Here is a 19,669-nt window from a genome sequence, read left to right on the forward strand (position 1 = left end):
ATTTTTTTCCTTTTCTTTTTCCCTGGAAAGGTTTGAGAATTATTTGGTTACATACTTTTTAAATTTATCTTAAAGAGACACTGTCCCTTTTTTTTCTTAAAGAAACTAACAGGAGTTGTGATTGCAAGCAGCTTTACAATAAACGTTCTAGCTTTTTTTTGTTTAAATAAACGTTACACACGTGGTTACTAGTAGGCATGGTCCGATCCGAGTTCGGTTCGGGTTCGTACGAGCCCGAACTCTGGGTAATGACTCCCGCTGTCTGCCCGCTCCGTGGGATACAGCCATAGGCTGTATCCCAGTTTTCCAGGCGGTCCTCCCGCTGTATCCACCCGCTCCACGGAACGGGCAGACAGCGGGATTCTGATGCCGAGCGTTCGGGTTCATACTAACCCGAACCTCGGAGGGTTCGGACCATGCCTAGTTACTAGATGTCTACCTCCCTGTCAAACTGTGCTTCATGCTCCCTCCTTCAGATATTTGGTATTTTCTCTGTTTAAAAAAACACAGGAAATTCCAGTCCTTTGCGGAGCGGGACAAGTCTTTACTGCCGTGCGCTCCACATTCAACAGCAGAGACTCTTAGGGGTGCTCGCATTGTATGATCAGCTCTCCTGTCACACAGCACCAAAACCTCTAAGACCACACAGTGATATTATACTGACTGAATTGTTGCATAACAAAGAGCATTGTCTTTTGGTAAGCTGCGTCTTTCCTTGTCAGCATATATCAGCATCGAAGGAGCATGGAGCACAGTCTGACAGGAAGGGAGACACATAGTGGCCATATATATAATATTTATTAAAACATAAAAAACTTAAAAAAATAAAGAGAGGACATTGGAAAAGTGCTTGCAATACCATTTCGAGACATTGAACGCATCCATTGCCTATGGTGAATATCAGTGTCCTTATGCATGAATTTCTTCCACTGGTGACTCATTTTAAGGCTGTCAGAAATCACTACCCCTAAATCCTTCTCTTCTGAAGTCTTTGGTAGAACAGAACTGCCAATATATCCCCCATTTCTTTTCTCCAAACTATACAGATTTAGATTCTTAAAGGGACTGTCATCTCCAAAACACACCCTTAACTTAAGTTATCAGTTGATTATACATCATAGAGTATACAACACTGATTCTATATCTGCAATTTGTATCTTTCTTTGTTCTTGCATTCCTTTGCTATAAGCCCACAAATGAAGGAGTCTAAGTAGTCCTATCCATTGTATTTTTGAGCTACGTAGTCCTCTCTATACATCATCAGGCCCGGTTTGTAGGCTTACAATGGAAATAAAAAGGAGTAGAAAGCTACAAATTACAGATTTGGAATCAGCATCCTTTATTCTACTCACAGATGACTTTAGTTTAGGAGTTTGAGGAGGGTGGGTTGAAGGAGTCCCTTTAAGTCTTTCCTTACCGCCTGGCTGTACTGGTGACTCGTTTAAAGGCTGTCAGAAATCACTACCCATAAATCCTTCTCTTCTGAAGTCTTTGCTAGCACAGAACCACCAATATGATACGCGGATAAAAGATTCCTTCTCCCCAAGTGCACTGGTGACTCGTTTAAAGGCTGTCAGAAATCACTACCCATAAATCCTTCTCTTCTGAAGTCTTTGCTAGCACAGAACCACCAATATGATACGCAGATAAAAGATTCCTTCTCCCCAAGTGAATTTTTTTATGTTGGAGCAGAGAAGAAACTAATAATTCATGTCTAATATACTACACATCGAGAAGAACCAAAACCTCTTAGGCTTTACCCCAGCAGGTGGATAATGCACTTCAAAGTCCAATGGATGTGGTGCTCATGGCAATGGGAGATTCCCAGATACTATGAAATGAGAGAAGGCCCGACACTCAAGTTTCTTCACGTTGCTGGTATACTTTATTTCAGCCCATCCGGTAGCCTTTGTTTACTGTGCCACAATTGATGAAGGCTAACAGATGGGCCGAAACGCGTTGTGTCTCACACGTTGATGTATACTACATGCATAAAATAAAGTATATCAGCATTGAAGTAACAATAATGCGCTTCAGGCAGTGTCATTTTGGTATAGGTACTATGGGTGGGCTCAGCATATTTTAAGGATCCCCCCCCCCCAGAAATTTGGCCAAGATTACCTTCTTACCATAATCAAATGGCTGAAGCACCAGTCAATAATAACATATTTTATAAGACAATGTCTATGGAGTGCTGCTATATTTAGGTTTCTATTCCAATATGAAATCCTTGCTTAGGTCACAAGGCGGATAGATCCTCCAAAGTCGGTAATTCAATTACGCTGTATCTCCAAGCAAAGCTGGCCCCTGGAGAAGCGATTCCGTTATCTCCTAGAGGATGTACCCTTCACTGCTGAAGCAGACCATAAGCTGGAGTACTGCACAGTCCACTAGAGTGCCCTATATTACCAGACCCTATCTCTCATTTAATCCCATTACTAATAACTTGCTTCAGTGCTTAGTTGGAGGACAAATGAAGGATGTGGCAATGCAGAAACTAAAGAGGTTTCACGCTGCGGGAAACTGCTGGGAAATTCATCCCCGCTATATAGAGACAACATATATATCTATATACAGATCATACACACCAATGGGACCTGATTACAGAATATTATGGATCCTCACATATAATAGTGATACAAGAATGTAATAAACGTGTTATCGCCTTCTCTGCCCAGTCTTCTTCTAGTCTTGCAAAATTCTTGCTCAATGCTGTCACATTACCGGACTCCCTAAATCTTTGGTTGACAGACTAAAAGGAATCTGTCACTAATATTGATCCCTCTCAAAACCGCAGACAACTCATCACCTACTTGGCAGAGTTGGCGGTTTAGCAGGATTCCCTTTATCTATATGTAAACGTATTGATGGCTTTAGTGATGTAATCGTGCACTGTGCTAAGCGAAAAGGGACAGTGATGTCACAGTACAGGGATAATACACACAGTGATGTCACAGTACAGGGATAATACACACAGTGATGTCACAGTACAGGGAGAATACACACAGTGATGTCACAGTACAGGGAGAATAAACACAGTAATGTTACAGTACAGGGATAATACACACAGTGATGTCACAGTACAGGGATGATACACACAGTGACGTCACAGTACAGGGAGAATACACACAGTGATGTCACAGTACAGGGATAATACACACAGTGATGTCACAGTACAGGGATAGTACACAGTGATGTCACAGTACAGGGATAATACACACAGTGATGTCACAGTACAGGGATGATACACAAAGTGATGTCACAGTACAGGGATAATACACACAGTGATGTCACAGTACAGGGATAATACACACAGTGATGTCACAGTACAGGGATGATACACAAAGTGATGTCACAGTACAGGGATAATACACACAACTATGTCACAGTACAGGGATAATACACACAGCTATGTCACAGTACAGGGATGATACACACAGTGATGTCACAGTACAGGGATGATACACACAGTGATTTCACAGTACAGGGATAATACACACAGTGATGTCACAGTACAGGGATATTACACACAGTGATGTCACAGTACAGGGATAATACACACAGTGATGTCACAGTACAGGGATGATACACACAGTGATGTCACAGTACAGGGATAATACACAAAGTGATGTCACAGTACAGGGATAATACACACAGTGATGTCACAGTACAGGGATAATACACACAGTGATGTCACAGTACAGGGATAATACACACAGTGATTTCACAGTACAGGGATAATGCACACAGCGATGTCACAGTACAGGATAATACACACAGTGATGTCACAGTACAGGGATAATACACACAGTGATGTCACAGTACAGGGATAATACACACAGTGATGTCACAGTGTTTCATGGTGTAATCAATTATGAGCAGGGTTCACTTACTGGTATGTCGTAGGACTAACATTAATTCGTCGAGGATGACTCCCTGATTCAAATTTACTAGCCAAAGTTACGTTGTTTCCAAACAGACAATACCGAGGCATTCTGACCCCGACCACACCTGCAAAGACCGAGCCGGAGTGAATGCCTATTCTCATCTGAAAATAGAAAACAATATCATCAGTAAAATACCTACATTGTATAGACCTTTCATAAACAATACATGTTACAATCCGGCAAACTATTAACGTATCTTGACGAATAGAAAAAGTTAAAATGAAACTTAATTTTCTGCCATAGAGTCATATAATTTGGTAATATAACTTTATCAAAGAATGTATTTATTTATTTTACATTTATACATTGAGCTGTAGAAGCAAAGGAGCCATGGCCTCTCTGTTGCCACCAATGGCTGTCGCGTTTCTGGGCCCCCTTGATGTCTATTATAATCCATATTAGCATTTGAATAGACATTACACTTAGGGAAGCCGGCTGTGTCACCGCCACTATAGCCACATACAGTGTTGCAGAGTGAACAGCAATTGACATTTACCCTTGCTCTGTTACACTGTGCCCTGGCTGTAGCGCTGTTGACATAGCCTGCTTACCCAAAGTCCATGCCTATTCTACTGCTAACATGCAGCAGTGCTAGCGATATGTAACTGTGCCAATACTGGGCTTGTGCAGCCCGCAATTTCTGACACAGTCATTGGTGGCAGTAGAGGGACTGCGTCACCCCTTACTGCTGCAAATTAGTGTACAAATGTAAACAAAAACATAAAAAACATGTGGACAGATGTGTCCCTTCTCACCTTATCTCTAAACTGAATTGATTTAGTAAGAAACTGGAATCCTTAGTTAACTAAAGGAAAGATAAGACTGGACACATCTGTACATTCAAATAATAACTGAAAGCAGCACTGAATTCTGCCGTTAGCTTTGTGTTGTATTATAGTTCAACCTCATTCCCATAGTGCAGACCTTATTTCTATTCATGGACAAACCCTTTAAGAATTAAAGCTGAGCTCTGATTGGCTGCTATGCATAACAAGGCCACTTTTTTTCTCTGCTAGACACTTTTGATAAATGAGGCCCATTGTTCTACAAATCTTTAGATTAGTCACTGGTACTTCTGATTTACCAGATGAAAGGCATTTTCTGGTTATATAAAGAGTACATGTATTTGCATTCAGCTGCTTGACATGAACAGAACATTGAGGAGTAAGATAGTTGCTTAGTAACATTCCGTTTTCAAGGTGACATTTAAAACTTTTTTTTCCCTTTTTTTTCTAAATTCACACGAAACATCTGCTATTTGTTAGACGACATGTTTCTCTTTAGAACGGTGCGATGGTAATGAAGAAAACTTTTGCATGCGGGAAGAGTTACGCGAGACTCTCTCGGTTAATGATACAACGGCAATCCCTTTAGCGGGCGCCGGTGCCAAATGCAATTCATTTTTAGAAAATGTCATAAGCGGAGTGCCAACCGGGACAGGCAAGGTATCAGAACTTCTAGCTGCAAAACATATTAGGAAAAACGAACATGGATGTTATCTGTCTTTTTACATATTGCAGGAAACATACAGGTTTACCAAAAACATAGGATTGTGTTATATTCAGAGATGATAATGGTTATAAAGAGGGCACCACCTAATATAGGATATGTAGGGTGCTGAAATGCTTAGGGACCTGACGAAGTCGCACCGTGCGACGCAACGCGTTGGGCTTGTTCAAGCTATCTGTCTGGTCACAGTCCTTGGTGCAAGTTGTATATTTTGGCGCTTTGGCGTCTCATATTTTTATGCACTAGGGCACTTTGTGCACATAGGAAGAGGGACAACAGTAGGGAAAACCCCTCTTTGTATGACATCTCAGTGCTGTATATGACTGTACCTTAATGGGCCTCCCATCAGGAGTGAGCACTTCTTCTGACAGCTCCATCATCTTTAAAGCCATAAGTGCTATAGGCTTGGCATGGCTTTTGCTCTTTCTGTGAAGTCCAGCTGCCACACAGTATGCATCTCCAATGGTTTCAACCTGTTCCCAATAAAAAAAATAGGTTTGATTAAATAAAGTTTATCATCTTATGTATACTTGTGTTATTTTTTCCTGTTAATTTTTTTAAAATTTTGCTGTTAAAAGGGGTACGCTGATGAAAAAAAACCTGTTTCAAATCAACTGGTCCCGGAAAGTTATATAGATTTGTAAATTACTTCTGTTTAAAAATCTCTAGTCTTCCAGTACTTATCAGCTGCTGTATGGCCTGCAAGAAGTGGTGAATTTTTTCTAGTCTGACACCGTGCTCTCTGCTGCCCCCTCGGGAACTGTCCAGAACAGTAGAAACAATCCTCATAGATAACTTCTACTGACGGACAATTCATATCACAGGCAGAGAGCACTGTGTCAGACTAGAAAGAATACACCACTTCCTGCAGGGCATACAGCAGCTGATAAGTACTGGATGACTTGGGATTTTAGGTAGAGGTAATTTCCAATTCTACATTCTACAACTTTCTGACACCAGTTGATTTGAAAACACATTTTTTCCTCCGGAGTACCCCTTTAATATTTCAGACTGCATTTATATATGGCATTTCATTGTCTAAAAGTGTTATCCACAAAACCTTTGCCACATGACTCATTATGTCAACTTCCTGTCTGCAAAGCTGCCATTAAGCAGCCATAGCCTACACTAGGTGATAGGCACTCTATTACGGAGTCCATTACACAGTTCGGTGAATATGCGGCCAATGCTGCCCGAATAATTGTTGGATGGTTCGGTCAGCTGTTTTCTTCTCCAATCCAGCCCATGTAATTGAGCCTTTAGTACTAAATACGGTTACCTTCTGCGCCAGTGCAATCTTTCCTGCTCTTATCTTATAATATACAATTATCTAATGACCCCCATTATCAGGAAAGCTGTCTTTGCCTTTGATAGGAAAAAGAACAAAAAAAAAAAAATCCCCCTTTACTTTAAGGGTAGGTTCACACTACAGAATCCGCACGGAGAAGTTCTGGCGGATTCCATCACTCGTACCCGTTTGCGGCGGCGCGCATCTCCTACCGTGCCATAGACACCATTCTATGGCCGGGCCGATGCCACCTTCCGCTGAAAGAATTGACAAGTCAGTTCTTTCGGCGGAATGTGGAATACGCTTGGTTATAGAATGGTGCCATTTAGGGATGGTCCGAACCAATCGTACGAACCCGGACTCTCGGCAATGATTCCCACTGTCTTAAACCTCCGTGCAGAGGGTGGATACAGCGGGAAGACCGCCTGGAAAACTGGGATACAACCTATCCGCGTGGATTCCGTTAACTGAACCTACCCTAACATTGGAAAGAGAGATAGGCTGAGTATACAACTCCACCATAAGGGTGGTATTACACTAGACGATTTTTCGGCGATTACCAATAAACGATCGCTATTAATCGCTCACCCTATTACACAGGACGATGATCGTTACTTATGGTCGTTCTTGCTTTCGTCCTTTCCTGGCTGATAGACCAGGGAACAGCCAAACAACGATTTGTGAACAATCAACGCTGAAAATAGGTCCAGATTGTATAAAACGATCAACGATTTCTCGTTGGTTGTTCAATCATTGCCTGATATTACACGAAACGATTATAGTTCAAATCCGAACATTCTAACGATTTTTTGAACGATAATTCTCCCGTGTAATAAGTCATGTTCCTTGACTGTAATTTATTTATGAAGCAGTACCAGTTTACCATTGATATTTCATAACTTCGACTAAACCCCAACCTTTGTCTGATGTTTTCGACTACCTTGGATCCCCGTGGCGAGTTATGAGATCAGCCCCCTTTTTTTGATCTAATAAAACACAACGCATTTCGAGGACAGATGGTTACGGGTGCATAAACATTGGTAAACAAGCGGCGAACACAATATATCAGCAGGTGGAGGAGAAAAGCAATACTAAGGATAAAACGGATCCTCGTTTCTCTACAAACCATCATCGGAGCGTTTAACCCCATCGCCGCACCGCGTTCATTGTGCAACGCAGCAGCCGGCTCAGCCAGAGTCTACAGAACAAAACATGTTCCCTATGAAGTCCATTGTTTCTTGTTTTCTTTGTTTATCTTAGATTGCATCAGACGGGAAACGGGGAGAACGTCACAGATTATGGGGGGGTTCTGCCGTCTCTGGGACAATTTACATCTTATATTAAACTGAATATGTATTGGACACTGGGGAAACACATGACTAGCCTTAAAGGGATTATCCAAATATATTTTACTCAATCAATACCAGAGCTTTAAGCCGTCACTAAGATGCTTTCTGTTCGGTCCGTGCACTGTGACTGCACCGTATACTCCCCAGATCAGAGACATTTCCCCCTCAGCTTCCATAAAACTGAAAATACACAATGTTCCTGTGTGACAAATCCTCTATTTTTCCTCGAATTAAACACCATGCATCATGTAACATTTACTTCTCTGTAATCAAATAATTTGTTTGAGCTTGAACATGGCCTTTTTATTCGTCATAACAACTGGTGGTGATCCTGGGCAATGGGTGGGTTAATGGTTACATCCCTGGTGGTCAAGAGTCAGTGTTGCATTGGGTTATCTGGGGCCCACCAGGAAGGAAATGATCCTGGGGGCCCACCTATGAAGAACCAGTGAGAAATAATATGTCAGTCAGTGTTAGGGCAGGTTTTAAAGCTGGGGGCCCTCCGGTCCACTGGTGGGCCAGTGCGACCCAGTCTAGGGTTATGAAAAGATTAATGGTAACAGTAAAGAAGTTAATGGTTGCATCTCTAGGGGTCTAAGGACGTGAAGGTGTTAATGGTAACATCTCTGGTGTCCTAGGGTTATGGAAGGGTTTGCAGTAACCTCCTTGGTTACTATTTGGTTACTTGGTTATAACATTCCCGGTGGTCTAGGGCAGTAAAAGAGTTAATGAGAAGTTATAGAGGGAATTCTCCTGGTATATCATCTGTCCAATCTGACACAGTGCTCTCTGCTGCCCCCTCTGTCCATGTCAGGAACTGTCCAGAGCAGTAGCAAATCCCCATAGAAAACCTATCCTGCTCTGGACAGTTCCAGACATGGACAGAGGTGGCAGCGGAGAGCAGTGTGTCAGACTGGAAATAATACACCACTTCCTGCAGGACATACAGCAGCTGATAAGTACTTAAATAGAAGTAATTCTTAAAGCTGTATAACTTTTTAAAAACGTTTTCTCCGTTGTACCCCTTTAACCCTGCTTAAAGGGAACCATTCACCCCGTGGCCCCGGCAGAAACTGACATACAGTGACATAAAGGTCAATATACTTACCACATAGCTCCCGGTCCCGTCTCGGATCCCGTTGTTGACAGGGAGAAATAGCCGATTCTTCTTCTCGCGCCCACCGGGCCCGAAGTCCAGCCTTCTCCCCGCCTCCGACACTTGATTGACGCCGGGTCTTCTTCCTCCTCGTCTTTTCTTCTCGCCGAAACCCGCGCAGGCGCCGTGACAGTCGTTTTTGGCGCATGTGCAGTTCACAATTGAAGCCGCTCCGCAGCTTCACTGTTAACTGCGCGTGCGCCGATTGTCTCGAGCACGTATCCTGTTTACCGCGCAGGCGCAGAAGAGGTGACGAGACCATCGCAACGGCGCCTGCGTGGGAATTCGTCAGAAGACTGAAGACGTCAGTCAAGTTCCAGGAGGCGTGGATGGGCGGCGACGCGAAGAGGACCTCATGAATAAGTTGGACTCGTCCGTCGTTTCCTATGGACGTTGGATTCATCTCAGCTCATTAACATAATGGGCGCGAGAAGTTGAGTTTTTCTGGGTCCTGGGGCCTCAGCCTGTTTGATTATCTTTTGTATTCCATTCTAACATTCTGTAGTTAAAGTCATCTAATAAATGGTGAGTTGCAGAGACGAACGAACTTGAGCAGGTTTAGTTTTGTGCAAACCTGAACTCTTAGCATTTGATGACCGATGACCCAAAAAGTTGTATGCAACCCAAGGGAGTCCTGTAAAAAACACGTATTCCAGACTGCATCAAACTCCTTCAGCCACAGGTCATCAAATGCAGAGAGTTCAGGTTCGGACAAACCCAAACATACTCGAAGTTTGCTCATCTCTAGCGAGTTGCCATTTTTGTGTTTGTTGCTTCTGACAGTCATACACACTTCATGTGACTGTTAACTGGTCATCCTGTTCTGCCCTACCACAAGTCCTGGGGGTATCTGAGTACTATGAGCCACTGTTAGGGCCCAGGAAAGACAAATACTATAAATCTAGTTCTACAGACTAGCAACCAGCCAGTTTGCTACAGTTCCATTAAAGTGTCACAGACGTTTACGATTTTACGAAACTTTGTAATTGGGTTTATTGGCCAAAAAATGCATTTTTATCATGAAAAAGCAGTTTGAAGCGCCCTCCCCCTGTCTTCATGGTTCTCTTATGGAGAGGGGAGGGGTTGAGGGAGATGAGGCACCAAAACAGGACAACAAAAAGTTAATTTACAGGTACATCACCAGGCTATCTCCTCTGAAGTCAGCGCTGACCTCTCTGACCTCTGAATACCGGCTTTCACACAGGTCCTGCTGTGTAATCCTTTGTTCTCTGCTCTCTGATGGTGACTAATCTCCCTCCTCCCCCTTCCCTCTCCATAGGTTACACAGGGCTCCAATGATGTTAAACAGTTGAGATTTCCTGATAATGAGCAGTGAATGAGAGTGGGAGGGGGGGACCTGGGAAAAGTCTTTTTAAATGTAGATAGTGGCATATTTGCCTAATAAACCCAATTACAAAGTTTCTTAAAATCGCCTGTACTACAACGATGGGGACACTTTAAAGGCTGCAGGACTCTTCACCTCTTGCTTCTCTATCTTACAATATGACTGTAGAGTATGGCAAATGTACAATATAAACATCTATACTCCATGGCAGTGTGTTTGCTACATCTATATGAGGTCCAGTAATCTCTTCTGACATAAGAAAAGCCTTCCTGCTTACATAACGGTTATACATGAGCGAGATGATATACATGGGATCTAACATTACAAGCTAGACCCAGCAACAAGCCAGCCATTACAGTCCCATCTCATACACTACTTTCCTAATAGAGGTTCTTACAGTGCAGCGGACCAAGAAAAAGCAGAGATAATCCGACTAGAGAAAGAATGGATGAGAAAGTATGGCTAAAAAATGATTTATTTATATAGTTAAGACCTAAGTGATCAGATATGAAAGCGCAGATCAGTAAGCTGTAAAATGAGGTACAGCTCACTGGCTTTTATTAAGATGTATACAAGGAATAACCATCTGGATAACCATCTATCTAGCTATAGAAAACTTTTGGCACCATACGCAACGCATTTACATCACCCCACCTCCCTGATGAACCCATTGACCTGAGCAGAGGAAATGCGTTGGGAGACGTTGGGTGCAATCTCTGACCATTTACAGGGGTGACAGAATTATTGACGAGCACCTGAATATTGGTCACAAGGACTATGGGGGAGATTGATCAAACATGGTGTAAAGTGAAACTGGCTCAGTTGCCCCTAGCAACCAATCAGATTCTACCTTCATTCCTCACAGACTCTTTGGAAAATGAAAGGTGGAATCTGATTGGTTGCTAGGGGCAACTGAGCCAGTCTCACTTTACACCATGTTTGATAAATCTCCCCCTATATACTCAACCATAGACATTTAATCACTGATAGCTGTACAATCTCTTTTCTTGTTTGACCTATACAATACACCATACTGACACTACTCATTCAGTGTAGGGATACAGTCCTCCAGTTGGGGGGGGGGGCACACCTAGGGGATTTAGTTGTCAGGCAGGGTACAACAGGTCACCACTGTAGTCACCGACTGTCCCATTTGGGAGCTGACTTCAAAGCATTTTTGTCTTACAACAATTAGTCCACTTCCCTAGTGTCAATAGTTTGTTTGCACAGTTCATCTAATAAAACTAAGTTTGCATCTACTTAGTGGTGTATTAGGGTAAATTCACACGGGCGTCTCGCACAAGAAATCCGCAGCTAATCCGCAATACACATATTATTCTTATTATTATTGATATGTGTATTGCGGATTAGCTGCGGTTTAGCTGCGGATTTCTTATGCGAGACGCCCATGTGAATTTACCCTTATGGTGCGTTCACACCTACAGGATCTGCAGCTGATTTTCTGCAGCAGATTTCATTTAAATAACTGAACACAGCATCAAATCTGCCGCAGATCTGCTGCAGATCCTGTAGGTGTGAACGCACCCTTACAGTTATTCTGTTTGTATACGATTCCTAAACTGTAGACATACTTACCACCTCCCTACCTGCTGTAGGACACCACTAGTTCCCATACAGGTTAAAAGGACATGGGACCATGCTTTTTATGCAGCTGCCATTAAAGTGACTCTGTACCCACAATCTTCCCACCCCAAACCGATAGCAGATAGCTGCTTTTAATCCAAGATCTGTCCTGGGGTCGGTTCGGCAGGTGATGCAGTTATTGTCCTAAAAAACAACTTTTAAACTTGCAGCCCCGTGCCCAACAGCCGGGGATTAGAGTATCTGTGCCCTAACCTTGCACCGCCCCTTTGTCCCTCCTCCCTGCCCTCTTCATCATTAGGAATGCCACTGGTAGGATATTTCCTATTCCTCTGCAGTGAACATTGCACAGGTGCCTTAACGATTCAGCCCATGTGGCGGGCTGACACAGCTGATGAATAGGAGACAATCTGCCTGGATCATTCCTAATGATGAAGAGGGTGGGGAGGAGGGACAGAGAGGTTGTGCCAGCCTAATGCATAGTCACTCTAGGCCCCACCAGTTTGGCACAGGGCTGCAAGTTTAAAAGTTGTTTTTTAGGACAATAACTGCATCACCTGCCAAACTTACCCCATGACAGATCTTGGGTTAAAAGCAGCTATCCAAAGGTACAAGTGGTTGGGGGGAGGGGGGGACAGATTGTGGGTACAGAGTCGCTTTAAAGGTGTATTCCAGCATTCTAGTAGAAAATATTTCTATATATTATTGGGGATAAGTGGGAATTTTTTTTTTTTTTTTTAAAAAAGGATACTTACCTACCCTAGTCCCCTTTAACTCCCATTGTGGGTCCTTCCAGTCACTTGCTACTCATTTCTTCCCCCTGCTTTCGAGATGACCAACCCACTAAATACACATATATTGGTTTTTGGTTGGTGTCAAACCTAACTATAATATATATATATATATATATATATATATATATATATAACAGCAAAAAAGCCGCAGCACTCGTGGTACAATAATATGCAGGTGCACACTGCGTACCCCGATCCAGGTGTACTCTAATATAAATTCAAAAATGCGGCAGCACTCCAGAAGTCCAAGGAAAAAGTGAAGATTTATTAACACTCGATGGCTGTATTTTTTGCATGGGGTGTTAATAAATCTTCACTTTTTCCTTGGACTTCTGGAGTGCTGCCGCATTTTTGAATATATATATATATATATATATATATATATATATATACACACACTGTATATATAATTATTATTATTTTTTAATTATTAATTTTTCCCCTCAATACGGCAGAACCTCCGGTGGTTTGAAGAACCTCTTTAAATTGGATGGATCCAGCATTCATACCCCCTAATAAAATCATTATCCTTTTCCTGGAGTGGTGGTTCTGTAATGTGTCATTACATGAAAGGCTTTAACAAATCCTTGCTGTTCCCATGGCAAAACGCATTAAAAATAGACTTCGATATCATGAGTCAATTTAGATTTTGTTCTTCTTTTCTATCTGGATTTTTTTGTGTATGTATATAGAACATGATAAAATGTGAATTTTTTATATTTATAGATCGCAAGAGAAAACAGTGGTGAAGATGTACTAGTGCCCGAAGCCAAGGGTGGGGGGCGGTGGTACCCTGAGGTGTACAGGAGCTAAGGGTGGGGGCCGGTGGTACCCTGAGGTGTACAGGAGCAAAGGGTGGGGGGCGGTGGTACCCTGAGGTGTACAGGAGCTAAGGGTGGGGGCCGGTGGTACCCTGAGGTGACCAGGAGCAAAGGGTGGGGGGCGGTGGTACCCTGAGGTGTACAGAAGCTAAGGGTGGGGGGCGGTGGTACCCTGAGGTGTACAGAAGCTAAGGGGGCCGGTGGTACCCTGAGGTGTACAGAAGCTAAGGGTAGGGGGCGGTGGTACCCTGAGGTGTACAGAAGCTAAGGGTAGGGGGGCGGTGGTACCCTGAGGTGTATAGGAGCTAAGGGTAGGGGGCCGGTGGTACCCTGAGGTGTACAGGAGCTAAGGGTGGGGGGTGGTGGTACCCTGAGGTGTACAGAAGCTAAGGGTGGGGGCCGGTGGTACCCTGAGGTGTACAGGAGAGGAGCTAAGGGTGGGGGGTGGTGGTACCCTGAGGTGTACAGGAGGATACTTTACCAGGACGAGATTATATTTTATAGGTTGACTTAGAAATAACACTGGCCTATAGGGTTTTCTCCACTTTAAAGTATATACTGTACTTAAGCAGTGCAACAATTCCAATATGATCTGAAGACATTTCCCACGTTTGATCCATCTTTTAGTATATTTGGTTGCTTAAATGGGGTTTTCCGGGAAAATACTATTGATGGCGTATACACAGGATAAGCCATCTATAGTTGATCAGCAGACATCCAGCAGCCATGTACTCAGCTCTCACTACACAGAAAACATGGCAAGAAGCAATTGCCTCTATACTTCACATAGTGGTGGCACCATGTTACTGCAGCCTCTGCTCCGACTGAAGTGAATAGGAGCTCAGGCTGCAGTACCTAAGCAGCACCACCAGTATTTAGAGTATGATGCCAACTGTGTAATATTCACATACTATGTGGTTAGGTTTTGTGGTTATGGTCTGACAGTATTATTTCTTCCCTGGACGGTAATGCTGATCTTCATATACTGTTTTTAGCTCAGTAACCATATAGCAGTATTATTTAATCACTGTGTGGTGGTATAGCTGGATTATGTGCCCTTTGTATACTGTCATTATTGGTTGATCTCAGTATACTGGATTTAGTTAAATAACAGTCTGTATAGTAATATGTATGGTGATATTTGTCCCTTGCATTCCGATGTTACTTAAAGGGAACCTGTCACCCCGGCTGCCGGGGTGAAGCCCGCCCGATACCCTGGTGGAGCCCCTTATACTTACCCCCCTCTCGAAGTCCTGGTCCGGCCGCCGAGAAATCCCCATTGGAAGCTGGGGTCCGGGACTTCGAGGAAGAGGTAAGTATAAGGGGCTCCACCCTGGCAGCCGGGCTGACAGGCTTCATTTAATAGCTGTATGACTATTATTTAGAGGTATAGTTTTATCATATATTAAAAAAATTGCTTTATAGCTATGTTGTTTTGCAGATTTAGGCCATGCTTACATGTTAACAACGGCCATTCTTTTCAGTGAAAAGAACGTCCATTGGTAATGAAATGAATACCGTATGTTTGCAATGATTTCAATACAACGGCCATTGTGTCTACACACACCATACACTGCGTCCGCAGGAAATAACGAGCACGTCTATTTTCTTCGTCCGCTGTATTACGGTGTGTGCACATAGCCATATTGTATGTTTGTGCATTTTAGAGCCTTTTTTTCTTCTCTCTGAATTGGCTCATTATAGTACAATCGTCATTTTAATGCTTTTCCTTTGTTTTCGCTTCTCTTTGATTTATGTACATTGTATCAGATTGTATCGCACTCCTTCACTGAGAGTTCTTCACAGGCAGACAAGCTCAGAACATAAAAGTCCATAGAATGATCAAACACCGCACTTACCACCTGCATTTTGCTGATGGATGGATTACTCCACAAGATGTATTTTCTGGCTGTTTATTCCATATATTGTTATATACGGTATATTGTATTTTTATGAATTCCGTGATTTTTAAGAAGCGTCTTTTAACCCTAAATGTTTTTGGTTTCACCCCATTGATCTGGAGAAGGGGATATCCCCTGAAATGCGTCATCTTGGTCGGGCTGAATTATAAATGCCAACAGAAATTCTTTGAACTTATAAAGAAATAATGTATCCTCTATCCTAGCTGATAAGTGGTCCGGGTCATGAGTGGATGTCCGGTCTGGAGACATCAGGCACAGCAGCCACTATTTTTAGCCCATAGAGGGTACATATTCATTATTATTTTTCATCGATTGAGCAGCTTTCCTACAGATAGTTTGAGCCTGTCATTCATGAGACATTGTCCTCCTATTGTTTATCTTGGGAGAGAAAATTGAGCGGATGATGAAGAGGAGTAGAAGGGAAAATAGGAGAAAAGAAGCAAAATGTAGGAGAAAAAGGAGAAACCTAGAGAGGAGGAGAAAGAAGAAAAGGTAGTAGAAGAAAAAGAAAAAAAAGAAGAGGAAGAAGAAGGAGGAAAGAGAAGCAAATAGAGGAAAAGATGAAAGAAAGGGAAGAGGAAGAAGCAAAAAGAGAAGACAAAAGAAACAGAAGAAGAAAAAGAAGCAAAAAGAGTAGACGAAAGAAAGGGAAGAAGGAAAAGAAGGTGCATGAATGTCAAAGAGAACAGGAAGACAAAGGAGAAGAGGAAGTAAAAAAAAACAAAAACAGGAAAACAAAACAAAACAAAAGAATTTGTAGAAAAAGAGAAAGAGGGGGAGGAAGAAGAAGAAGAAAAACAAGAGGAACAATGAAAAAGTGAATGAAAAGTAAGAAAAACAGAGAAGAAGAAGAAATGGAGACAGAAGAAAGAGAGAACAAATAACAAAAAAAAAGGAAAGAGAAAGGCAAATACTAAGAAAAAGACAAAGGCGAAGAAGAGTGTCAGGAAGTTTTATTTAAAAATCTCAAGTCTTCCAGTACTTATCAGCTGCTGTATATCCTGCAGGAAGTGGTGTATTCTTTCCAGTCTGACACCTTGCTCTCTGCTGCCACCTCTGTCCATATAAGGAACTGTCTAGAACATGAGAGGTTTTCTATGAGGATTTACTACTGCTCTAGGCAGTTCCTGTCATGTACAGAGGTGGCAGCAGAGAACACCATGTAAGACTGGAAAAAAAAGATCACTCCCTGCAGAACATACAACAACTGATAAGTACTAAAAGTTTTTTTTTTTTTAACAGAAATAATTTACAAATCTGAATACCTTTCCAACACCTGTTTATCTGAATGCTCTACAGCACAAGTGTCAAACTTGCATCCCTCCAGCTGTGGGAAAACTAGAATTCCCATCAACAACAGCTGGAGAGATGCGACCGCTCTACAGGGTTGCTGAACCCTGATAGTAAATCAACAAGATACTAGAATATTTCTGTATATTTCACAACAAGCCCTTATGTACACCCCAGATCATTGGCCATACACTACACAGCGCCCTACAGACCGCTGCGTAAGTCATTGCTGTTCGTGACAACTAGTAGGAGGCAATGTGTGTCAGGACTGAATTAATGTGGATGGCAATAATTAATCTTACATGACACATTGCTCTTTTAGTTACACGATATACAATAGTTCTTTCTCACTTGAATGCTAAACAAGAGAAGTGAATCCGTGTAACTCTTGGAATTCCCGACTCTTGTACACTGGGATTTTTTTTTTTTAAGTATTCACCACAGGGATTTATCGGATCTGTTCATCTGGCAGAGTCCTTCCTTTAAAGACCTATGCGCCTCAGTTCCAAAGCTTAGCGATTTCCCTGAGAGCCTAATTAAGAGGCAATAGCTCTCAACAGACCTCGGGGCATTTTATACAACTTAATGATTCGCAATGTTGGCAAGCTCCCGAGTATTCTGGGAAATATCTGATCTACTGCTCTTTTCCAATGTTTTTATTTATTCCTGGCAAAAAAAAAGAATCCATGGGCAAAACCTATATATGGATGAATGAGACCATTAAGTTTGATGAATAGGACGAGAAGGCAAATATTTATTCACAATAATCAATGGCGGGCTGCGCTAACTAGTCCTGTAATGAGACTTGGAGGTATTAGCTGGATCATTACGGAGATCTGTTGCCAGAAGCTAATTATTATTAGCGGAGTGGAATGTTTATTTCTTTCTTTAGTATTACACATATTTATAAATTTGCTTTTAGAGGGTAGACTCTCCTCGACAGCCATTGCCCCGGAGAGGTTCCCATCAAGGAGGTCATGAGCAGCCAAACATCTCAGGAAGGGTCCAAAAATATTGGGTGCTACTTTATCCAAGATTTAACAGGCATGGTGTAGACCAGGGAACCTTCGGCCTTCCAGCAAAGCTTCGGCTGTCACGTCATGATGGGAATTGTAGTTTTGCAACAGCTGGAGGGATGAAGGTTCCCCCATCCCTGGTGTAGATATACTATATATACTCACTATGTAGCTTCACCAGGGACAACATGACATGGTGCTACCGTAAAATAATAGGGTTTCTACAAGAGCTTCCAGAACTATGTCTGTGGTGAAGAACTTCTAGAGATTTATTAGCAACCGAAGGGTAAGGAACCTATAGTGAGCAGTGTAGGTAGCCTAGAGGCAGGGTGGAATACGCTTTGGGACCAAGTATGTAATACAATTCTTGTCTAAAAGTATTCCCCTAACTAAATAGCCATGTGTTCTAGGTAGCCACCAGGAGTCAGAGTTTTCGAAAACCAGAACCTACTGTGAGTTCGCTCATCTCTACCTCTATCCTTCATCCAACTATACATTTTCTCTTCATCTTCTCCCCTCCCTTGGTTGAACATGATAGACATGTGTCTATGTACTGTTATTGACCAATATGTCCAATTTCAGGGGGCAGCAGAACAGCAAGCCCATGACATATTGAGGGTGGTTTAAAGCAAAACTTTCACTGGTTATATGCTGCGAGAACCACAGGCAACATGAAACCCATACACACACCCATATCTCAACAAACTATGATTGAATCGGTTGTCATTTCCGACCCGACTCCCAGAGCTGTGCGGGCTGTGACTGCTGGAGAGGATGATGGCGGGGGGACACTGAGGGACACAGGTGCTGCAGCAGCCGAAAGCAAACGAGTGCCGATCTCATTGATCTTTGCTGTATAAGTATACAGCAAAGATCTCAATGAGCGATAAAAGTGTATATACTAGGAGTCCCCCAGGGGGGCTTCTAGTATATGTGTAAAAAAAAAAAAAAAGTATTGTTATTAGTAAAAAGCCCCCTCCCCTAATAAAAGTTTGAATCACCCCCCTTTTCCCATGTTTCGCCGCGTGCGTAATCGCCCGAACTATTAATCACTTTCCTGATCTCGCACAGTAAACGGCGTCAGCGCCCAAAAAAAAACCAAAGTGCAAAATTGTGCATTTTTGGCCGCATCAAATCCAGAAAAATTTTAATAAAAAAACGATTAAAAAGTCGCATATGCGCAATCAAGGTACTGATAGAAAGAATACATCATGGCGCAAAAAATGACAACTGACACAGCCCCATAGACGAAAGGATAAAAGCGCTATAAGCCTGGGAATGGAGCGATTTTAAGGAACGTATATTTGTTAACAATGGTTTGAATTTTTTTACAGGCCATCAGATAATATAAAAGTTATACATGTTATATATCATAGTAATCGTAACAACTTGAGGAACATGCACAACAAGTCAGTTTTACCCCAGGGCGAATGGCGTAAAAACAAATACCCCCCCAAAATAAAACAAATGCGTTTTTTTTTTTTTTCAATTTCACCACACTTTGAATTTGTTCCTGGTTTCGCAGTGTACTTTATGCAAAATTTCAGCCTGTCATTGCAAAGTACAATTAGTGGCGCAAAAAATAAGGGCTCATGTGGGTTTCTAGGTGGAAAAATGCAAGTGCTATGGC

General features: G+C 42.4%; 1 protein-coding gene across 1 annotated transcript in view; it reads right to left on the reverse strand.

The window, feature by feature from the left end:
- GUCY1A2 (guanylate cyclase 1 soluble subunit alpha 2) overlaps window positions 1-19,669 on the reverse strand; it is a 135,578-nt gene that overhangs the window by 7,516 nt on the left and 108,393 nt on the right. The window contains exons 6-7 of the mRNA XM_069969754.1: window positions 5,786-5,929; window positions 3,894-4,048 (exon numbers count right to left, since the gene is read on the reverse strand). Coding sequence (XP_069825855.1) covers window positions 3,894-4,048; window positions 5,786-5,929 — 299 coding nt within the window. The remainder of the gene's footprint in view (window positions 1-3,893; window positions 4,049-5,785; window positions 5,930-19,669) is intronic.

This window comes from Dendropsophus ebraccatus, chromosome 5, assembly GCF_027789765.1.
Source record: "Dendropsophus ebraccatus isolate aDenEbr1 chromosome 5, aDenEbr1.pat, whole genome shotgun sequence".
Lineage (NCBI taxonomy): Eukaryota > Metazoa > Chordata > Amphibia > Anura > Hylidae > Dendropsophus > Dendropsophus ebraccatus.